Source organism: Canis lupus, chromosome 34 (genome assembly GCF_011100685.1).
Source record: "Canis lupus familiaris isolate Mischka breed German Shepherd chromosome 34, alternate assembly UU_Cfam_GSD_1.0, whole genome shotgun sequence".
Classification (NCBI taxonomy): Eukaryota; Metazoa; Chordata; class Mammalia; order Carnivora; family Canidae; genus Canis; species Canis lupus.
In genome coordinates, this window is record NC_049255.1 from 30,058,878 (window position 1) to 30,080,041 (window position 21,164).

Below are 21,164 nucleotides of genomic sequence, written 5' to 3' on the forward strand. Positions count from 1 at the left end.
TAGGCTCCATGCACCAGGAGCCCGACGTGGGATTCGATCCCGGGTCTCCAGGATCGTGCCCTGGGCCAAAGGCAGGGGCCAAACCGCTGCGCCACCCAGGGATCCCGCAAAATATTTTTTATTTCTGCTTTCCACTTGTGAGAATTTAACAAACACTTCATCAAGTTATCCTGACCATTTGTAGGATACTTTTAGAAAATATTATTTTTTCTAATACTTTAGAAAATACCACTTCTTCCTTTTAATAATATGTTTGTTATTAATGTTATTAGCTGTGTGTGTGTTTTACAGTTTCAGGATACATTCTCAACATGCTCTTATTATAGAAATAAATAGTTTTAAAAATCAGAATGATATAATGCTTCTAGATCTTAGTTTTGCATTTACTCATTTTGTAACATTTGGCAAGTTACTTAACCTCTCTACACTTCTATAAAGTGGAGAAAATATTATCCACCTGATAGCATACATTCATGTGTGCTTATTAGAACAATGCCCAGAGTGTATTAAACTCTCCCTAACCAAATTAGTATCTTCTACATTTAATTCATCCAGTGACAAAAGCCAATCTGGGGTCGGCTGATCTCCTTATGATTACAAGATGATATTTGATATGACAATGATGATGATGATGTTGATACCTTCTGGCTTCTGCTTGAATAAAACCAATAGATCCTCATCAAAGTATTTTCACAACTTATATTCAGATGAATCTTAAAAGACAGAAAACTTCTCTCCCTGTGATTCAATGGATTTGAAGATGTAGAAGCAATGAATGGATTAAAAACAGCTTAAGTCCTTTAGCAACACTGCATTGCTGAGTTACCCATACTCATAGCAATGGTACAAAATTTATATATTGAATATGTGGGCGAGTCAGGGAATACATCATGGAGGTAACCCAGGAGAAGAATCATAACAATTAAGTAACGAGGTAGTAAGGAGGTAGCCAGTTATAGAAGAGAATGGGGTAAGGGTATGCTAAGTAGAGTAAAAACCTATCACAAAATCAGGGCAAGAGAAAGGATGAAGCTTTCTGCAAACTTACGGTACTATGTGAGAGTAGGTATCCCTTTGGCGATGATGTTGAACTTGGAAAAGAGAGTTAATGGGTGTCAGATCATGAAGGGTCTAGTAGTGTGGTGAAAATCTTAGATTTTGTCTTGAAAAGAGTTAATAGTTACTAAATGATTTAAAGTAAGGAATTCTTCATCAGGTTTGCTTTTTAGGAATATCACTATAAAAGAAGTTTGGCGTATGTAAGACTAGAGACACATCATTTAGGGGATAGTTACAGGAATGCAGGTAATAAATGAAAAGGGCCTGAACTACACCTGCTGGCCAACTAAATGCTGAGAACAATAAAGGTTTATAGTCTAGAAATAATTTTAAATTGATAACTATGTGGACTGTTGAAATGAGCACGATCTTAAATTAATATCAAGACATACTATTTATAGTTTCCATAACTTATAGTATTTTAAAATGAACAGTAAAAAAAGTCATATTGTAAAAGTGAATATCTAGGGAGGAAATGGTTCCTCACTGGGGCAAATTTGGTTGGAAGGCTATATATTATCTTTTCAAGCTAGGTTTTGCCCTTGCACTACAGTTTTCTGTCAAATTGCCATTTTCCATTAAAACTGTTATGAGTCTTTTCTAACCTGTGCTTGCAAACATAAAGAAGGGCTCATTTGCTGGCTCTAGATGCCCCAGAAGGGTTAACAAAGCCATGTATTGAAGGCTTATAGTGCTTTTGGAGGTACCTTTGCCAAAATGGTTGGTTGTGAAATGCCTCTCCAGATTATATATGGTCACAATAACCACTAAAATGTGAAAGAACAACCAGCCATTCACATTCCATCCAGAGTCCAGAACTGCTGGCCCCAGAACTACAGAAGCTGAAACTGTCATGATTGCCAAACCGAAATTGAGATGGATGCAGCCATCACGTTGCCAGGGTTATTCTTGAGCCCTGAGAGCTTGTCAGGGCCTCCAACCTGCATCTAGGCTGGAGAGCGGAACATAAAGGACTGACAAAAAAGGACCAGGAGCTTTGGTGTCGACAGCTTCCTTCAGCACCCAGAACTGTCCTCTCACAGAAAGCACATCACAGAATGATTACCTCTCACCACTAATTAGTGACTCTAATAGTTCAACAAAGTAATTTGTAACACTATTTATAGGGAATTTATGGATATTTCATGAGCATAATCCCTTTGGAATACAGTTTTCTTAGTGGAGAAGACATTCTCCTAACCTTTCTAAAGCCGTGTGCAAAAATTTGTAGATACATGGGAAATGTTTCAGCAGCCACCCTTATGCTCTTGTCCTCTTAGAAGACTAGTGAGGTCCTTCTTCTTTAAAAGCTACACTTGTTTTTTTATTAAAGAAAAAAATGAAGGAAAATATTATAGACCCAGATTTGCTGGAATTATCCTTGCTTTTTGGTCAGATTGGCCAAAGAGGAAAACTATAGAGGCTTTTTTTTTTTTTCTGGGACTGATAAGGGCAAATTCCAGAATATCAGAAAGATTTAAAGATAAATTAAAAAACAATAAGTGTGTTATTTAGGCAATATATACAAAAGGAAGGGAAGACATTCTGATCTATTATATAACCAGTATCCTGAAATCTGTATTGAAAACTTAGATTTAGAAGATTTAGAGTTATTAGGTATTTATTGCACATCAGACTTGGTAGATACATACATAATTTATTTCTCCCTGTTACCCATTTCCATATTTTTGATGAGGACACAGAGAGACTGAATAAATAACCCATGGTTGTGCAGCTACAAATATGAAGACTAAGATTCAATGCCAGGTCCATCAGATGCCTTGGTATACTTATGGAGAATGTATTCAGTAATGACTATTGGAGCACGTAATATTACAAGACACTGGGTACCTACAGCAGTTTAAAAAGAGATGGAGATAACACATAGCTGTATTCGATGTCAATCTTGCTTTTGGAGCAAGACATGCATCTAAACAGATAGTTTGCCAGATTGCAGGTGTCATTAAAATTTTTTTAAAAGGTCAGATGAAAAGCTCCAGACATTCAGAAAAGGGAAATGTGACATTGGAATGGAGGGCAATTGAACTCTTCCCTAAAGTAGGTGAGCTCATGAAAATGTGAGTATCTGAAAGAAGGATATTCAAAGTAGAAAGATGACACGTATTCAAAATTTCACATCTGGGAAATAGTATGGCACACGGTAAATGAAATTAGTTAGATTTGACCAGAGGTGAAAGTGCATGGTGAACAGAAATGAGTTATAAAACCGATAAGACTACATTGTGAAGAGACTTTAGAGTCAAGGAAGGAAGTCTAGATTTTCTTGCCTGGCCATCATGGCATTGCAGATTTTTGAGTGCTACAATCACTCTTCTGTCGTGGGGCAGGAACTGAAAAGAGGAAGAAGTTTTCTAAGATGAGCTTAGGAAGCTATTACCCAGGCATGCTCTAGCAAAAGCCTGGGCTAAATGAACCATAAAGTAATGTTGTCAGGTGGCCGAGCTGTTGCATATGCATAATTGACATGAGTAGGCAATTGAATTATAAGTGAAAAGAATAGAGTGTAAAGATGATTTCAGGATACCTATCTAGATATGATTAAGATAGGACTTCCATGTTACAGGAAGCATCATTCAGATCATTCTTACTCTATTTGATACCGTGGAAAGAAGAACAGATTTGAAATGGAAGGTGATAACCATAGTGTAGGATTATAGGATTATAACATTTAGACTTGGTTATACTCTGGCGTCTCTTCAGATCGCATAAATCTTTCGCCTTTTACATTTAGACTTGGTTGAGTCCTTTATGGATGGCATTGCCTAGAATACATTACAAAGTGTGTAGAAATTTACTTTATTTTACTTTTACTGTTCTATTTTTTCAAATTGTTATTTAAATTCTAGTAACATAATGTAATATTAGTTTCAGGAATAGAATTTAGTGATTCATCATGTACAAGTAACACTTACTGCTCATCATAACAAGTGCCCTTCTTAATACCCATCACCCATTTAGTCCATTTCCCACGCACCTCCATCAACCCTTAGTTTGTTCTCTATTGTTAAGAGTCTCTTATGGTTTGTATCCCTCTCTCTCTCTTTTTCCTCTCCTTTCCCTATACTCATCTGTTTTGTTGCTTAGGTTCCACAAATGAGTGAGATCATATGGTATTTATCTTTCTCTGACTGACTTATTTTGCTTAGCATAATACACTCTAGCTCTATCCACATCTTTGTGAGTGGCAAGATTTTATTCTTTTTGATGGCTGGGGAGTATTCCATTATGGAATATATATATATATATATATATATATATATATATATATATATCCATATATATACCACATCTTCTCTATCCACCCATCAGTCAATGGACACTTGGGCCCTTTCTATAATTTGGCTATTGTTTATAATGCTGCTATAAATATCGGGGTACCTGTACCTCTCTGAATATTATTTTGTATCCTTTGGGTAAAGACCTAGTAGTACAATTGCTGGGTCTTAGAGTAGTTCTATTTTTAACATTTTGAGGAACCTCCATATTGCTTTCCAGAGTGGCTGCACCAGTTTGCATTCCCACCAAAAATGTAAGAGTTTTCTCCTTTCTCTCCATCCTTGCCAACATCTGTTGTTTCCTGTATGTTAATTTTAGCCATTCTGACAGGTGCAAGGTAGTATCTCATCATGGTTTTGATTTTTATTTCCCTGATGATGAGTGATGTTGGTTTATTTTTCATGTTGCTTTATTTTTGATTAGCTATTAAAATAATGACTATGGACAGCAGTATTCAGATGGTTGAGCAACAGATTGAGAAACATAAATTTGTGTATGGAAAAACTTCAAGGAAAAGGAACTCACAATTGGGTAGAAATTTCTGAACATGAATCATAGGGTTTGTATGAGAATCACTTGATACAATATGTGTGAGTACTTTGTAAACTCCATGTAATAAAAATGGTACGGTTGGTGCAGCCTGGGTGGCTTGGTGGTTTAGCGCTGCCTTCAGCCAAGGGTGTGATCCTGGAGACCAGGGATCAAGTCCCATGTCAAGCTCCCTACATGGAGCCTGCTTCTCCCTCTGCCTGTGTCTCTGCCTCTCTGTCTCTTTCTCTGTGTGTGTGTGTGTCTTTCATGAATAAATAAATAAAATCTTTTAAAAAAATGGTACGGTTGTTCAACAAATACTTATTAAGTGATTTTATGGATCAAATCTTGCGTGGGGTGCTAAAACTAAAAAATAAGTAAGAAATGGTCATTCACATATCACGTTCATTTTTCCTACATTTTTCCACAGACTTACTGTTTCGCGACTGTCTTCAAACTATGGAAGTATTAATTCTAATGTTATTTCATTTGACCTGAATACTATGGGGCCAGCACATCTGTTATATATTCTTAAATCTCTATTTTGAAAAAGTCACAACTAGACATGAAAAGATAAGCATTTGGATGAAGACTGGAGTTTAATCATACTTTCTTGGTGTATGGTCTTGGGCAAATTCCTTATCAGTTCTAATTTTCAGTTCCTTTCTATGTAAAATGGAGATTAGAACACTTATAAGGGTTTGGAAAAATAATTGAGATAATCTGTCTAAGACAGGCAGCCTACTGCCAGACACAACCAATTAATACATATTAGCCACGCTGTATAGTTAAATCACTAATAGAGCTTCAATTCCTCTCCCCTCTGTCCTCTTTTTCCTCTCCTTTTCCTCCCTCATCTTCTTCCTACTTCTTTTCCACACTGCAGAAGCCTGGGGTCTATGCCAACCAGAAAGCAGAGTGACTACCACCCGCATATCACAAGAATTTCCTGATCTGTCCAAGCAAGAGCTTCCCTGCCAATTGCATTAATTCCCCTGCTATAACTATCTCAAGGCCACAGCTTACTGGATATCTGAAGATGAAAAGGTATAAAGTTGGAAACATACTTATTCGCCAAATGATAGTTTTAAAATGATGGGAGTCACCCTTTGAGTATGGGGGCATTTGGAGGTGGATGGGGAGGTATTGTAGGTTTTCATGTTCTGGGATGGGTCACAGGAAATTTATGTTATCTATAGATTATTTTTTTTTGAAACCATTTTTAGGAGGTATATTCCTTAATTCTTTTCAAATCAATTTGTATACAGAATTCCCATCTATATGAAAGAATTTTTGAGGGCCTCTTTTGAATTGACGCTTCAACTTGCCCCTGAGGAGCCTTTGATATAGGACATAGATTCATTTCCTTGTGTTTCAGAGAATGGGGTAACAGAGCAGGAAAAGATGCCCTTCAATTTGATAGAAAGGCACTACATGAATCTCTGCTAAATTCTAAAAAGTCAATTGAGAGCTGTGTCAACCTGTTCTCTGTGTTACATCCATGTGGGGAAGTCTACAAACGTTCATGTGGACAGTAAGTGGGGGTCAAGTGCAATCGGTACACCCTGCTGTTGGCAAGAGCTCAGCATAGCAGATGTTCCTTTGTTCAAAGATGGGCAAACAGGAAAAAAATCAACATGACGTCTATAAAAATTCTACACCATAAGGAACAGGAGAGTATTACCCTGAAAAAGAATTGGTTGAAAAGCTTACTTCTAAAAACTGTTTTCTAAGGCAAACATGGTCTGCCATGTTCATAATAAGATATAAGAAAATGTGGCCATTGCTTAAGTAATAATAGTAATAATAATAATAGCAATAGCTAACATTTGCATAGTAGTTACTATATACCAGAGACTTTATATAAAATATTTTATATAGATAAAGGGGTGTAACAGTATACTTATGATGTGCACTAAGTAATGTATAAAATTATTGAATCATTCATTATATTGTACACTGAAACTACATTAATGATACTCCAATTAAAAAGTATATGTTAACAAAGCAAAAATCAACAAAGAAATATATATATATATATATATATATATATATATATATATATATAAACATATCATTAGTCTAGAGCTTGATGTTTTTTGAAAACTCAAAGGCACTAATGTAATCAGGGCTCAGATAGACAGGACCCTGCAGGGCCCCACAAGCTGCACTTGTCTTCCCTTTCTGTCATGACCCAAACCCACCCCCAAAATAAACCATCACTATCCAGTATAAATTAGCCTCACCTGTTTTTGCTTAGTTATCATCTTTATGAAATGCATATCTAATTTTTTTGACATTTTTTCCCTATGGCATTATCTGTTGTATGGATTTGTATGAATCCTTTTATGCATACTGGATACAAATTTTTTTTGGTTGATATATGTGTGGTGAGTATCTTTTCTTACTCTGTGGGGTGCCTTTTCATGCTCTTACTGGCTACTTTTGATGAACCTACTCTTTAAGTCTTGGTATACTTGATTTAATCTTTTGGTTTTTTTGGTTGCACTGTGTGTGTTTAAAAAATCTTTGTTGACTCCAAGTCATAAAGATATCCTCCTATGTGTTATTTTAAAAACTTTATTGCTTTACCTTTCCCATTTAGAACGATATATTTGGAATTGTTTTGTGCTTATGGTGTTAGATGTGTATGAATCAGGCTATATTCCTCCCTCCTCCTTCCATATGGTTATCCAAGTAGCCCAGTCATTTGTTGAAAAGATCAAGATTTCTGTACACGACTTCACCCTTGCCTTTGTAATAGGGCAATGGGGAATGTAAGTATGAATCTGTTTCTGGACTTTATTTTATTCCATTGGTCAGTGTGTCTTTGCACGACTTCACTCTTGCCTTTGTAATAGGGCAATGGGGAATGTAAGCATGAATCTGTTTCTGGACTTTATTTTATTCCATTGGTCAGTGTGTCTATGCATTGTTTGAACTACTTCACAGGTTTAAGAAGCTTAATCCCTGCAACATCACAGTAAATAAGTACCACTTAGTACCCTTATAGTACCCTCATATTATAGTTGAGAAAACTAGGGAATCAAGATGTTAGGTTACTCTACAAAAGTCATTGCTTAGTCAATGGCAAATCCATTACATTAGCTCTGATAAAATAAAACAAAACAAGTGGAGATGTGGATTGAGATGAAAAGAGATTATATTTGAGAAATGATTTCAAGGAAACCAAAACACAATAGCAGAAGTAATTCACACACTATGAGCTGTGAAGTAAGGAATTAACAGGACAGTAAACTCATTCTTTCAACTGCTCATGAATCTATATTATTTTGCTATCTCTGTACTTTATCCCTATCTTTTGAAATCACAATTCATCCACAAGAATCATTGCCATGGAGAAATGAGAATGGTCCATACCATCCTCCTCAACACAGAGGTCAAATAAGATAATAAATACCAAAAGACAACTATAGATAGCAAGATAAGTTTTAATGCATTTAGAATAGAGGCTGAAGCCAGATTTTTAGTTTTTAGGAGTTTATGGAAAATGAGAAAGTGAAGACACTTAAGAAGATTGGCTATGACTAGCATGAAGGAGACTATAGCATTTAGATGTAGAGGCAGATTGAGAAAGAGTATGTTCTTTTATTATTTTGTGTTTTGTTCCTAAATATTTGGACAGGAAAGACAGTAATACACAAAAATATGAAGCTATAGGGGATATGTTTGTCTGCAAATTCTATCTAGCTACTTTATGTGCTTGTGCCACCTGGGCAATATAGAAACAAACTAAGTCATAGGTCGCTTACATTTTCTACATTTAAAAGAGACAGTCTTTAATGAGAAAAAGAAAACAGAAATTAGTTTCTGAATTATTTAGAAATATCACAGGAGATGAAAACTGCTTAGTAGTTTCCACTGTGTAGATAATGCATCATGATCAATAAATAAATGCTAACCTTACCTTAAGAGCAAATATAGGAATGTATTATTAAAGAGGAATAAAATTGGTTGGCTTCATTATTCCTGCAAATTTAATGGTATGTGAATGGCTTAGAAGCCATACTTAAATTTTAATACAACCCATTCTAATTGGGCCAAAGACGAATCAAAAAGAAATTTTATATGTAGTTGCTCTTCAGAGACTTTATTACTTTTATTTTTTTTTTTATTTTTTTTTTATTTTTTATTTTTATTTTTTATATTTTATTGGTGTTCAATTTACTAACATACAGAATAACACCCAGTGCCCGTCACCCATTCACTCCCACCCCCCGCCCTCCTCCCCTTCTACCACCCCTAGTTCGTTTCCCAGAGTTAGCAGTCTTTACGTTCTGTCTCCCTTTCTGATATTTCCCACACATTTCTTCTCCCTTCCCTTATTTTCCCTTTCACTATTATTTATATTCCCCAAATGAATGAGAACATATAATGTTTGTCCTTCTCCGACTGACTTACTTCACTCAGCATAATACCCTCCAGTTCCATCCACGTTGAAGCAAATGGTGGGTATTTGTCATTTCTAATGGCTGAGTAATATTCCATTGTATACATAAACCACATCTTCTTTATCCATTCATCTTTCGTTGGACACCGAGGCTCCTTCCACAGTTTGGCTATCGTGGCCATTGCTGCTAGAAACATCGGGGTGCAGGTGTCCTGGCGTTTCATTGCATTTGTATCTTTGGGGTAAATCCCCAACAGTGCAATTGCTGGGTCGTAGGGCAGGTCTATTTTTAACTGTTTGAGGAACCTCCACACAGTTTTCCAGAGTGGCTGCACCAGTTCACATTCCCACCAACAGTGTAAGAGGGTTCCCTTTTCTCCGCATCCTCTCCAACATTTGTGGTTTCCTGCCTTGTTAATTTTCCCCATTCTCACTGGTGTGAGGTGGTATCTCATTGTGGTTTTGATTTGTATTTCCCTGATGGCAAGTGATGCAGAGCATTTTCTCATATGCATGTTGGCCATGTCTATGTCTTCCTCTGTGAGATTTCTGTTCATGTCTTTTGCCCATTTCATGATTGGATTGTTTGTTTCTTTGGTGTTGAGTTTAATAAGTTCTTTATAGATCTTGGAAACTAGCCCTTTATCTGATATGTCATTTGCAAATATCTTCTCCCATTCTGTAGGTTGTCTTTGAGTTTTGTTGACTGTATCCTTTGCTGTGCAAAAGCTTCTTATCTTGATGAAGTCCCAATAGTTCATTTTTGCTTTTGTTTCTTTTGCCTTCGTGGATGTATCTTGCAAGAAGTTACTATGGCCGAGTTCAAAAAGGGTGTTGCCTGTGTTCTTCTCTAGGATTTTGATGGAATCTTGTCTCACATTTAGATCTTTCATCCATTTTGAGTTTATCTTTGTGTATGGTGAAAGAGGGTGGTCTAGTTTCATTCTTCTGCATGTGGATGTCCAATTTTCCCAGCACCATTTATTGAAGAGACTGTCTTTCTTCCAATGGATAGTCTTTCCTCCTTTATTGAATATTAGTTGCCCATAAAGTTCAGGGTCCACTTCTGGATTCTCTATTCTGTTCCACTGATCTATGTGTCTGTTTTTGTGCCAGTACCACACTGTCTTGATGACCACAGCTTTGTAGTACAACCTGAAATCTGGCATTGTGATGCCCCCAGATATGGTTTTCTTTTTTAAAATTCCCCTGGCTATTCGGGGTCTTTTCTGATTCCACACAAATCTTAAAATAATTTGTTCTAACTCTCTGAAGAAAGTCCATGGTATTTTGATAGGGATTGCATTAAACGTGTATATTGCCCTGGGTAACATTGACATTTTTACAATATTAATTCTGCCAATCCATGAGCATGGAATATTTTTCCATCTCTTTGTGTCTTCCTCAATTTCTTTCAGAAGTGTTCTATAGTTTTGAGGGTATAGATCCTTTACATCTTTGGTGAGGTTTATTCCTAGGTATCTTATGCTTTTGGGTGCAATTGTAAATGGGATTGACTCCTTAATTTCTCTTTCTTCAGTCTCATTGTTAGTGTATAGAAATGCCACTGACTTCTGGGCATTGATTTTGTATCCTGCCACGCTACCGAATTGCTGTATGAGTTCTAGCAATCTTGGGGTGGAGACTTTTGGGTTTTCTATGTAGAGTATCATGTCATCGGCGAAGAGGGAGAGTTTGACTTCTTCTTTGCCAATTTGAATGCCTTTAATGTCTTTTTGTTGTCTGATTGCTGAGGCTAGGACTTCCAGTACTATGTTGAATAGCAGTGGTGAGAGTGGACATCCCTGTCTTGTTCCTGATCTTAGGGGAAAGGCTCCCAGTGCTTCCCCATTGAGAATGATATTTGCTGTGGGCTTTTCATAGATAGCTTTTAAGATGTCAAGGAATGTTCCCTCTATCCCTACACTCTGAAGAGTTTTGATCAGGAATGGATGCTGTATTTTGTCAAATGCTTTCTCTGCATCCAATGAGAGGATCATATGGTTCTTGGTTTTTCTCTTGCTGATATGATGAATCACATTGATTGTTTTACGGGTGTTGAACCAGCCTTGTGTCCCAGGGATAAATCCTACTTGGTCATGGTGAATAATTTTCTTAATGAACTGTTGGATCCTATTGGCCAGTATCTTGTTGAGAATTTTTGCATCCATGTTCATCAGGGATATTGGTCTGTAATTCTCCTTTTTGGCGGGGTCTTTGTCTGGCTTTGGAATTAAGGTGATGCTGGCCTCATAGAACGAATTTGGAAGTACTCCATCTCTTTCTATCTTTCCAAACAGCTTTAGGAGAATAGGTATGATTTCTTCTTTAAACGTTTGATAAAATTCTCCTGGGAAGCCATCTGGCCCTGGACTCTTGTGTCTTGGGAGGTTTTTGATGACTGCTTCAATTTCCTCCCTGGTTATTGGCCTGTTCAGGTTTTCTATTTCTTCCTGTTCCAGTTTTGGTAGTTTGTGGCTTTCCAGGAATGCGTCCATTTCTTCTAGATTGCCTAATTTATTGGCGTATAGCTGTTCATAATATGTTTTTAAAATCGTTTGTATTTCCTTGGTGTTGGTAGTGATCTCTCCTTTCTCATTCATGATTTTATTAATTTGAGTCTTCTCTCTCTTCTTTTTAATAAGGCTGGCTAATGGTTTATCTATCTTATTATTTCTTCCAAAGAACCAACTCCTGGTTCTGTTGATCTGTTCCACAGTTCTTCTGGTCTCGATTTCGTTGAGTTCTGCTCGAATCTTTATTAACTCCCTTCTTCTCTTGGGTGTAGGATCTATTTGCTGTTTTTTCTCTAGCTCCTTTATGTGTAAGGTTAGCTTTTGTATTTGAGTTCTTTCCAGTTTTTGAATGGATGCTTGTATTGCAATGTATTTCCCCCTTAGGACTGCTTTTGCTGCATCCCAAAGATTTTGAACGGTTATATCTTCATTCTCATTAGTTTCCACGAATCTTTTTAATTCTTCCTTAATTTCCTGGTTGACCCTTTCCTCTTTTAGCTCGATGGTCCTTAACCTCCACGTGTTTGAGGTCCTTCCAAACTTCTTGTTGTGATTTAGTTCTAATTTCAAGGCATTATGGTCTGAGAATATGCAGGGGACGGTCCCAATCTTTTGGTATCAGTTCAGACACGATTTGTGACCCAGTATGTGGTCTATTCTGGAGAAAGTTCCATGTGCACTTGAGAAGAATGTGTATTCAGTTGAGTTTGGATGTAAAGTTCTGTAGATATCTGTGAAATCCATCTGGTCCAGTGTATCATTTAAAGCTCTCGTTTCTTTGGAGATGTTGTGCTTAGAAGACCTATCGAGTATAGAAAGAGCTAGATTGAAGTCACCAAGTGTAAGTGTATTATTATCTAAGTATGTATTAACTTTGGTTATTAATTGGTTTAAATATTTGGCAGCTCCCACATTCGGGGCATATATATTGAGGATTGTTAAGTCCTCTTGTTGGATAGATCCTTTAAGTATCATATACTGTCCCTTTTCATCTCTCACTACAGTCTTTGGGACACACTTTAATTTCTCTGATATAAGGATGGCTACCCCTGCTTTCTTTTGAGGACCATTTGAATGGTCCATGGTTCTCCAACCTTTTATTTTCAGGCTGTAGGTGTCCTTATGTCTAAAATGAGTCTCTTGGAGACAGTAAATAGATGGATCTTGCTTTTTTATCCAGTCTGAAACCCTGCACCTTCTGATGGGGTCATTAAGCCCATTCACGTTCAGAGTTACTATTGAAAGATAGGAATTTAGTGTCATCATGATACCTATTCAGTCCCTGTTTTTGTGGATTATTCCCTTGCACTTCCTCTTTCTTTTACAGGGTCCCCCTTAATATTTCTGGCAGAGCTGGCTTGGTGGTCACATATTCTTTCAGTTTCTGCCTATCTTGGAAGCTCTTTATCTCTCCTTCTATTCTGAATGAGAGCCTTGCTGGATAAAGTATTCTTGGTCGCAGGTTCTTCTCATTTAGGACCCTGACTACATCCTGCTGGCACTTTCTCGCCTGCCAGGTCTCTGTGGAGAGGTCTGCTCTTGTCCTAATGCTTCTCCCCATAAAAGTGAGGGATTTCTTGTCTCTTGCTGCTTTAAGGATCTTCTCTTTATCTTTGGAATTTGCAAGCTTCACTATTAAATGTTGAGGTGTTGATGATTTTTATGGATTTTAGGAGGAATCTCTCTATCTCCTGGATCTGAATGCCTGTTTCTCTTCCCAAGTTAGGGAAGTTCTCAGCTATGATTTGTTCAAATACACTTTCTGGTCCTCTGTCCCTTTCGGCGCCCTCGGGAACCCCAATTAAACGTGGATTTTTCCTTCTGAGGCTGTCATTTATTTCCCTTAACCTATCTTCATGGTCATTTAATTGTCTTTCTCTTTTTTCCTCAGTTTCCATCCTTGCCATCCACTTGTCTTCTATGTCACTCACTCATTCTTCTACCTCGTTAAACCTCGTCGTTAGGACCTCTAGTTTGGATTGCATCTCATTTAATTGATTTTTAATTTCGGCCTGATTAGATCTAAATCTGCAGTCATGAAGTCTCTTGAATCCTTTATGCTTTTTTCTAGAGCCACCAGTAGCTTTATAATTGTGCTTCTGAATTGGCTTTCTGACATTGTATTCGAAATTTTGTAACTCTGTGGGAGAGAGGACTGTTTCTCTCTCTGTGAGATCTGTGGGAGATTCTTTGTTTTGAGGTGAGTTTTTCCTTCTAGTCAGTTTGCTCAGTGCAGAGTGGCCAACAACATGTTGTACTGGAAAAAGGAGGAAAACAGAAAAAACAAAGTAAAAAAGAATAAAAAAGGGGGTGGGGAAACAACAGAAACAAACAGGAAAGAAAGAACAAAGGGAGTATCCTCTGATTCTATATACTGTAAATCCCTCGACTTCCCCTGGAACTTTCCAGTGGTGCTTGGTCAATAACTTGCTTTTCCCCTGACCTTCCAACTGGCCTTCTGGGGGAGGGGCCTGCTGTGCTGATTCTCAGGTGTGTGCACCTGGGGGAGCTGCCCAGCCCTCTGCCAGGTCTACAGTTCAGTGGGATTCTTTATCCTGGGAGGCCCCTGCTCAGGCCCAGGTACAGGGTGACACCAGGAGGGACAACCACAGTGGCGGCGGCCAGCTGTCCAGACCTGGAGTCAGCTCCCACAGTAACTACTGCAGCTCCTAGAGCACACGGGACTGGGTGCTCCGGGGTAGGGGCACGATCTGCACAGCTCTGGGCCTGGCTGCAGGAGTGACCCGGCTGTCCTGTGTCCTCCCAGCCTCTGCCTGTCCTGGGGGGGCCCCGGATCCTCGGCTGTGTCCCCTGGTGCCCTGGGCTCCGGGCCTGCAACACTGTGAATGGACCTAAAGTACCATGTTGTGTAATTTAAAAGCATCAGAGTCAATTTTGTGTAAAGTTAACTTATCCTTTATTACAATAAAACTCTATAAGCCATTATACAGGTTAAAGGTTAAAGAAAAACTCAAAATATAGAAACAGTGAAATAACAGGTGAGGGCAAGCCCCTGTTGGGCTGCAGCCATCACGAGCCCCGCGGTGGGAGCTGGGGCGGGCTCCCGAGGTGGTCAGGGGGCTGCTAACGGGTCAAAGCAGGTTGTTCCAGAGGGAGGTTGCAGGTCTGGCCCTCTGGGGACCCCGATTGCAGGCACCAGGGCCTACTCCTCCGGGGTGGCCATGGGAGCAGGGGGCTCCTCCTCATCGGGGCAGGGAACCATAGGTTCGAACAGCACGTGCACCACCTTCACCTCAGGAACCAGCATCTCTGCCTTGACCAAGTCCTCATCTCCAGCAGCCACTATCCCTTCAGACCCTGAACCTTCCCCAGGCTCCACAGTGGGAGCTGGGGCGGGCTCTTCGGGTGGCTCAACGGGTTGCTCCATCCCCGAGGCCAGTTGCTCCATCGAGTTAGGTGGCTGGGGCACATCCACGACCTCGAGAGCAGGGGGTGGCGCCTGCTCCTCCTCCAGGGCTCCCAAGGGTGCAGGGGACTCCTGCAGGGCAGCAGTGACCACTATCTGCAGGGGCTTTGCCTCCCCAGCAGGCGGCTCATCGCAGGCCAAGCCCTCAGCCCCAGCAGCCAGGCCCCACGGGGCAGCAGGCCCCACGGTCGGAGCTGGGGTGCGCTGCAGAGTGGGTTCAGGGTGTTTTCCTCGGGCCAAAGCTGTAGATCCAAGAAGACAAAGTATCACCACCAGGACGGACTGTCCACGTCCCTCCCAAATCAAGGCCACTCTTCCCACCACTCCCCGTGTGTGAGGGCAAGAGCCCTGGGAGGTGTCCCCAGGCTGCAGCCCGTGGGGTGGGGTGTGAGCCCACCCCTGCTCCCGGCCCAGCTGCACGGAGGCTGCATCCGCGGGCCCCCCCTGTCCCCAGCTCGGCCACCCCCAGTCCTCCTCACCCCCAGCCTCTCGCTCCGCTGCATGGAGGCGTCTGAATTGCCTCAGGTGACGCAGGGCCCGGAGATGCGCATCTGTGCCTGGCATGTGCTGTCTTAGTATTTGGAGGAGTTTTATAAGGGAGGGAAATTCTGGGAACTGATGAAAGTCGTCCCCATAATAATTCAACCATATTTCCATCATGAAGGAGATGGCCCTGGGGAGGGACAGGCGGGCACAGGCGTCAGAAGACAGGGCTCCGTCACATGCAGGTGTCCCGGGGAAGCCCTGCAGGACCCGGGGCCCGGCTTCCCGCGCGGGGTGTCGGAGGCCAGTCCTGCTCCTCGTCCCCCTGCCACCTGGCGGTCCTGCCTGCCACAGGCCTGCTCCCTGAGGAGGGGCTGGGATGCAGCCTCTGTGCGGGGAGCCCAGGCCCAGCGGGGTGACCATCACCATCTCTCCTGGAGAAGCGGGGCTCCCTCCTCAGCCTGGTCCCTGCCCACCTGCCCCTTGAGTCCACCGGCAGGCATCAGGGGACGGGGGGCGTCTGGCCTGTCATTGCCCTCACTGCACACACTGTCACTCTGGGAAGCTCCAAGGCAGGAGGGCTCGGGCTCTGTGTCCTGCCAGGCCTTGCCAGGAGCCGCCCAGGACCGCCACCTTCCCTCCTGTGGCTCTGGGCTGCCTCCCTCCCGAGGGGCCCCCGGGGGTGTCCTTCCACTGACTCTAATCTCCCATCTCCCACGGGGCGGGGGCCGCCTGGTCCGGGAGCCCTCACCGGCCCTCCTGAGCACCTGCTGTGCCCCCGGGTCCAGGTGCCACCAGATTGGGGAGTGCGATGCTCCCCACCCCCTCTGCTCTGGGTCCCAGGTGTGGGGCAGAGAGAGGGTTGGGGGGGATGGAGAAGGTCTCCCTGAGGGGTCCCAGTGCCTCCCACCAAGCCCGCACCCCATCCACCGCTCTCCTTCGCTCTTTTCCAGAAGGGGCATTAGACCTTTTCCCTGTCACAGGAATTGCAGATGTGTGGGGTGAGGGGGCAGCCCCCCCACCGCCCCACAGCCCCTTCGCTGCCCTCCAGGAGAGGGAAGGCCCTCCTGCAGGAGCCGGAGTCACTCACAGTTTCCAGCACTGCAGGACCACATCGTTGTTACCCCACGCATCTGCGATGCACCCATACCTAGAGGAGGGCGGGGACATCCCATGAATCGTCCTGTGGATGCAACCTCATCATGGGGGCTGTCACCCTCTGACCCCGACTAGGCCGGAGCCCCGGGGGCCGTCAGCTCTGTGCGTGGGGCCACGGGCAGCTCCCGGAGAAGCGCCCGCACCTGCTGGGGCCTCCTGAAGGCTTGAGCATGAAAGGGTCCGGCCAGGCCCATGGCCCATATCCTAGTGGGCTTGGGGGGTCCCGGGGTTCCCCGGTCTGGCTGCCCCAGGACACAGACCCCCGATAGACTCTCAAACCTCCCTTTCAATGGGGAAACAGGCCGCTCAGGACCCTGGTGATGGGGGGGCGGGGAGGAGGCACAGGCCTGGTCACGGGGAGGAGGACGGCTGCTGAGCACAGGCACAGCCCCTCTGGCCGACCCGCCACAGGCCAGGCCCCGGGGCTGCCCTCCAGGACCCCGCTAGGCCCTGGGGGACCCTGCTCCAGGCGGGGGAGCAGCCCGAGGCCGGGAAGCTCACACCATCCCCAGCCTCCCCAGCAGCAGGTGGCCCAGCCCTGGGCTGCGGAGGGGCAGGTGCTCACTCGGTGAACAGCAGGTCCAGCACCTCGTCCGTGGTGGCGAATGTACGATAATCCTCTAAAAAGCTGAAGATGTAGATGACGTCCCTGCGCTGCAAGGCGAGCAGCAGTTGTCGGACTTTGTACTCCAGCAGCTCCGTCCGGGTGAGCTTGGTCAGGACGATCTGATGCCCCTTCCCGGCCGCGGCCCCTGCACCCTGAGGTGGGACAGAGGGGACGTGCAGCCTGCAGGGAGCCGCCCGGAGGCCTGGGATCCCGCCCCGGCAGGCCCTGCGCTGGGGCCCCGTGGGCTTGAGGAGCTGGGGCTCCCTCTCCCCCTCAAGCTCCCTGCCTGTCTCTTACACAAACAGGACCAACTATGCAATAGAGAAACAATCTCAGAGGATAAATGTTCAAAATATTTGGATCAGTACAAGGACCTCCAGAGACACAGAGAGAGAGACCGAGAGAGGCAGCCGCACAGACAGAGGGAGAAGCAGCCCGTGCAGGGAGCCCAGGCGGGGCTCGATCCCGGGCCTTGGAGATCAGGCCTGGGGGAAGGCAGGCGCTAACCCCCGGGGGACCAGGCCTCCCCTGAGGGCTCTATTCTGATGTTCCCACACATCTGTGCGCAGGGACTCTGCATCTGGCCCAGGCAGGGGCAGGGCCATGGGGGCAGGTGTGGGGAGGAGGGGATCCAGACTCATGTGGGAGCAGGAGTGTCGGGGGGCCCAGGGGGTAGCAGGCTGGCTTCTGGGACCCGGGGCCCTTCCTGCCGCATCGGGGCCCGGGTGTCGGGGGGCCCAGCCCCTGCACTCACCCTGAGCCCGCGCTGGCCTCCATTAGCTGCGCAGGGCACCTCCCTGCTCCTGGAGGCGGTGGGGCAGACGACCCCTTCCTCCCGCTCGCGCCCCACGTCCCGGGTGGAGCTCTGTGGAGACAGTGCCCGGCAGCCAGGCAGGAGGCCTCAGCGCCAGGTCTGGCCCCCTCGGCTGGGCCGCACCCCCAGCTGCCTCCACCCAGACACCCCACAGTGCAGGCGGCACCCACCACCCCTGGAGAGAGGAAAGGGATGCGGCTGCAGGGCCTCGGGGTGACTCTGGGGCGGGTAGAGGACCTCAGGAACCCTGTTTCCCCCCTGCCCACCTCGACATCAGGGTGACCCTGAAGGGATCCCCGGGGAACCTGCCGCCCTGCAGCGTCCCCCAGCCTGGATGGGACCTGCCCACACATCCCTGGTTCCCTGAACCTGAGGAGGAAGGAATGGGGCTCGCAGGATGGTGGCACAGGGGGCCTGGCCTGGCCTGCGCTGTGTTACCTGACGGCGCCTCCTGATCACCGCCCTGATGCCTTGGTACCTATGCTGGAGCCACTGCCTACAGCATAGGAACAAGCCGCACCCCTGGGGTTCCTGGGAGCCAGAGCCCCCAGAGGTGGGCCGGCAGCAAGAGAACATCCTCCAGTAGCAGATGTCTCCAGCCAAGTGAGCCTGAGCTGGGGCTGCACTGGATGCGGGTGCCTGGTTACGGGGGTTCCGAGTTCTGTTGGGCTCTGTGACACGGCAGTGACCTCACTTCCTGGGACCCCCTCCCTGACCCACTCCTGGAGGAAGCTGCAGGGGCAGCGCTCGTGCTGCCGACGCCCCCCTCCCTGCAGGCGAAGGCCTGTGCACACAGGGACACAACCACACCCCTGTCCACAGGCCCCAGGGAAGGACTGTGTGCACCCAGGGCCCAACCTGAACACACGCCTGGGTTCAGACACGACTGTCCAGTCTTCCCCGGTTTGACCCTGGAGAAGCTGTTGTGCCCGTCGGGGATGGTCTGCATCTTGCCTGTGGGACAGGGGTATCCTAGCGGGTGCTTCTCCCAGACGTCCCCAGGCCACTGTGGCCTCATATCTATGACCTTGGAGGCGGGTGTCACCTGCAGGACATACCTCCACCCACACGTTCTTCCTTGGTGTGTACATGCGTCCAGGCCCACGAGGTCCTGTGTGCACAGGACTAACACACTAATGTTACCTATATGGCAGGGCTGTTTAGCTGTAAAATACTGCAAAAAACTACTTATTACAATGTCTGCTATTTATTGGTGTCACCAGTGATGTCAATGATAAGAGTCTTTTAAAAAGATACTTTTAAGATTATACTTTATTATACAGCTCTAAAGCCACACATGTTTTAAAATCCTAAATCCACATTGGGCCAGAACAGCTGGCTGATAAATAGATTACATTCCAAATATGTGTCAGTAGACACCATTAGCCAAATTGAAAAAAAAATAATAGAAAAAGAGAGGCACTTTCTAGGGACAGTGTCCTTTACATCTCAAGACTATGTCTTGTTTTTTACATGTGGTATCTTATAGTAGTTGGAATTTTTGGTATTTTAAATAAAGGGATTATTTTCCTCAAACACACACACACACACACACACACACACGGGCACCGGTACCCTCATTCTGGAGGCCCAGAAGATGACAGTCCCCCCGGGGCAGGGATGGGCAATAGCTCCCCACGATCCTAGGCTCCTGAATCCAAGGCAAACCCTACAGAAGGTGTCGGGGTCTTGGCCTAGAAGGGGTGAGGCCGTCCTCATCCTGAACCCCTGCCTGTCGTGCGTTCCGGGCCCTTCCCTCGTTTCCCCTGGGTGAGCTGTGGACGGCGGTGCCCCCAGTGGGTCGCCCTGACCTGGGCCCTAGGAAACCTGCCGTCAGTCGCAGAACTGAACGTAGACAGGAGGCCCTGACTCTCCAGCCTGACCCCGACTGAACTGAAATCATGTGGTGTGTCCACGCACACTGACCGAGAAACAGAGACACGGACACACACGCAGACACATGTGCAGAACCAGGAAGTTGGCAGAGGAGAAGCAACATCATTGAAGATCATTAAATAAAAAAAGAAAGAAAGCTGAATCTCGAATGGAGAAAATGGAGCAATTAAAATAGAATCATGAAAAAATAATTCATCAAACCAAAAAGCAGAAAGAGGGATAAAGAGGCAGGAGCACATCGGTGACACAAAGCGGCAAGCCTCGAATGTGAGGATGATCGTGCCTCACGGACTCCACGGAACACAAGTCGAGCAACAAGCAGCACCTTCCAGCAAAGGCCTAAGTGGATTATTTTGTGTTGTTTTGATTTAAAGATTTTTATTTCTTTATTCATGAGAGTGACAGAGAGTGAGAGAGGCAGAGACATAGGCCGAGGGAGAAGCAGGCTCCATGCAGGGAGGCCGACGTGGGACTCGATCCCAGGGCCCCAGGATCAGGCCCTGGGCCGAAGGTGGATACTCAACCCCTGAGTCACTTGGGGGGTCTAGACTAAGCTAATTAAAATTTACAAGTGATTGTGAATACTCTGTTTGTAATGTGGTGAAATTTCTGTTTACTAAGAAAGAGAGGGCACCCTGGGTGGCTCAGCGGTTTAGTGCATCTTCACCTTACACCAAATACAAAAACTAACTCAAAATGGATTAAATCTAAATGCAGGACATAAACTAAAACCTCTTAGAAGAAAACATGCAGATAATCTTTTGACCTTGATTTTCGCATAGAATACTTCAATATGGCACAAAAAGTACTGGACTTCAGTGTTAAATGCTCTTGTTCTTCAAAGGACATAATAATGAAAATAAAAAAGTAATCCATATAATGGGATAAAATGTTTGTAAATCATATACCTAATGAGAAACTTATTTCCAGAATATATGAAAAGCACTGATAAGTCAATAATAAGT

The 21,164-nt window shown here is 44.5% G+C and overlaps 1 protein-coding gene across 1 annotated transcript; it reads right to left on the reverse strand.

The window, feature by feature from the left end:
- Positions 1 to 14,732: 14,732 nt before the first annotated feature.
- On the reverse strand, positions 14,733 to 19,394 carry LOC102153163 (ral guanine nucleotide dissociation stimulator-like). Its single transcript, XM_038583286.1, has 7 exons — positions 19,172 to 19,394; positions 18,742 to 18,974; positions 18,244 to 18,354; positions 17,448 to 17,641; positions 16,815 to 16,874; positions 15,721 to 15,914; positions 14,733 to 15,483 (listed from the first exon to the last, which is right to left on the reverse strand). Exons 1-7 carry the CDS (start codon positions 19,392 to 19,394, stop codon positions 14,978 to 14,980), a joined length of 1,521 nt encoding a protein of 506 aa, XP_038439214.1. The 3' UTR covers positions 14,733 to 14,977.
- Positions 19,395 to 21,164: the final 1,770 nt, after the last annotated feature.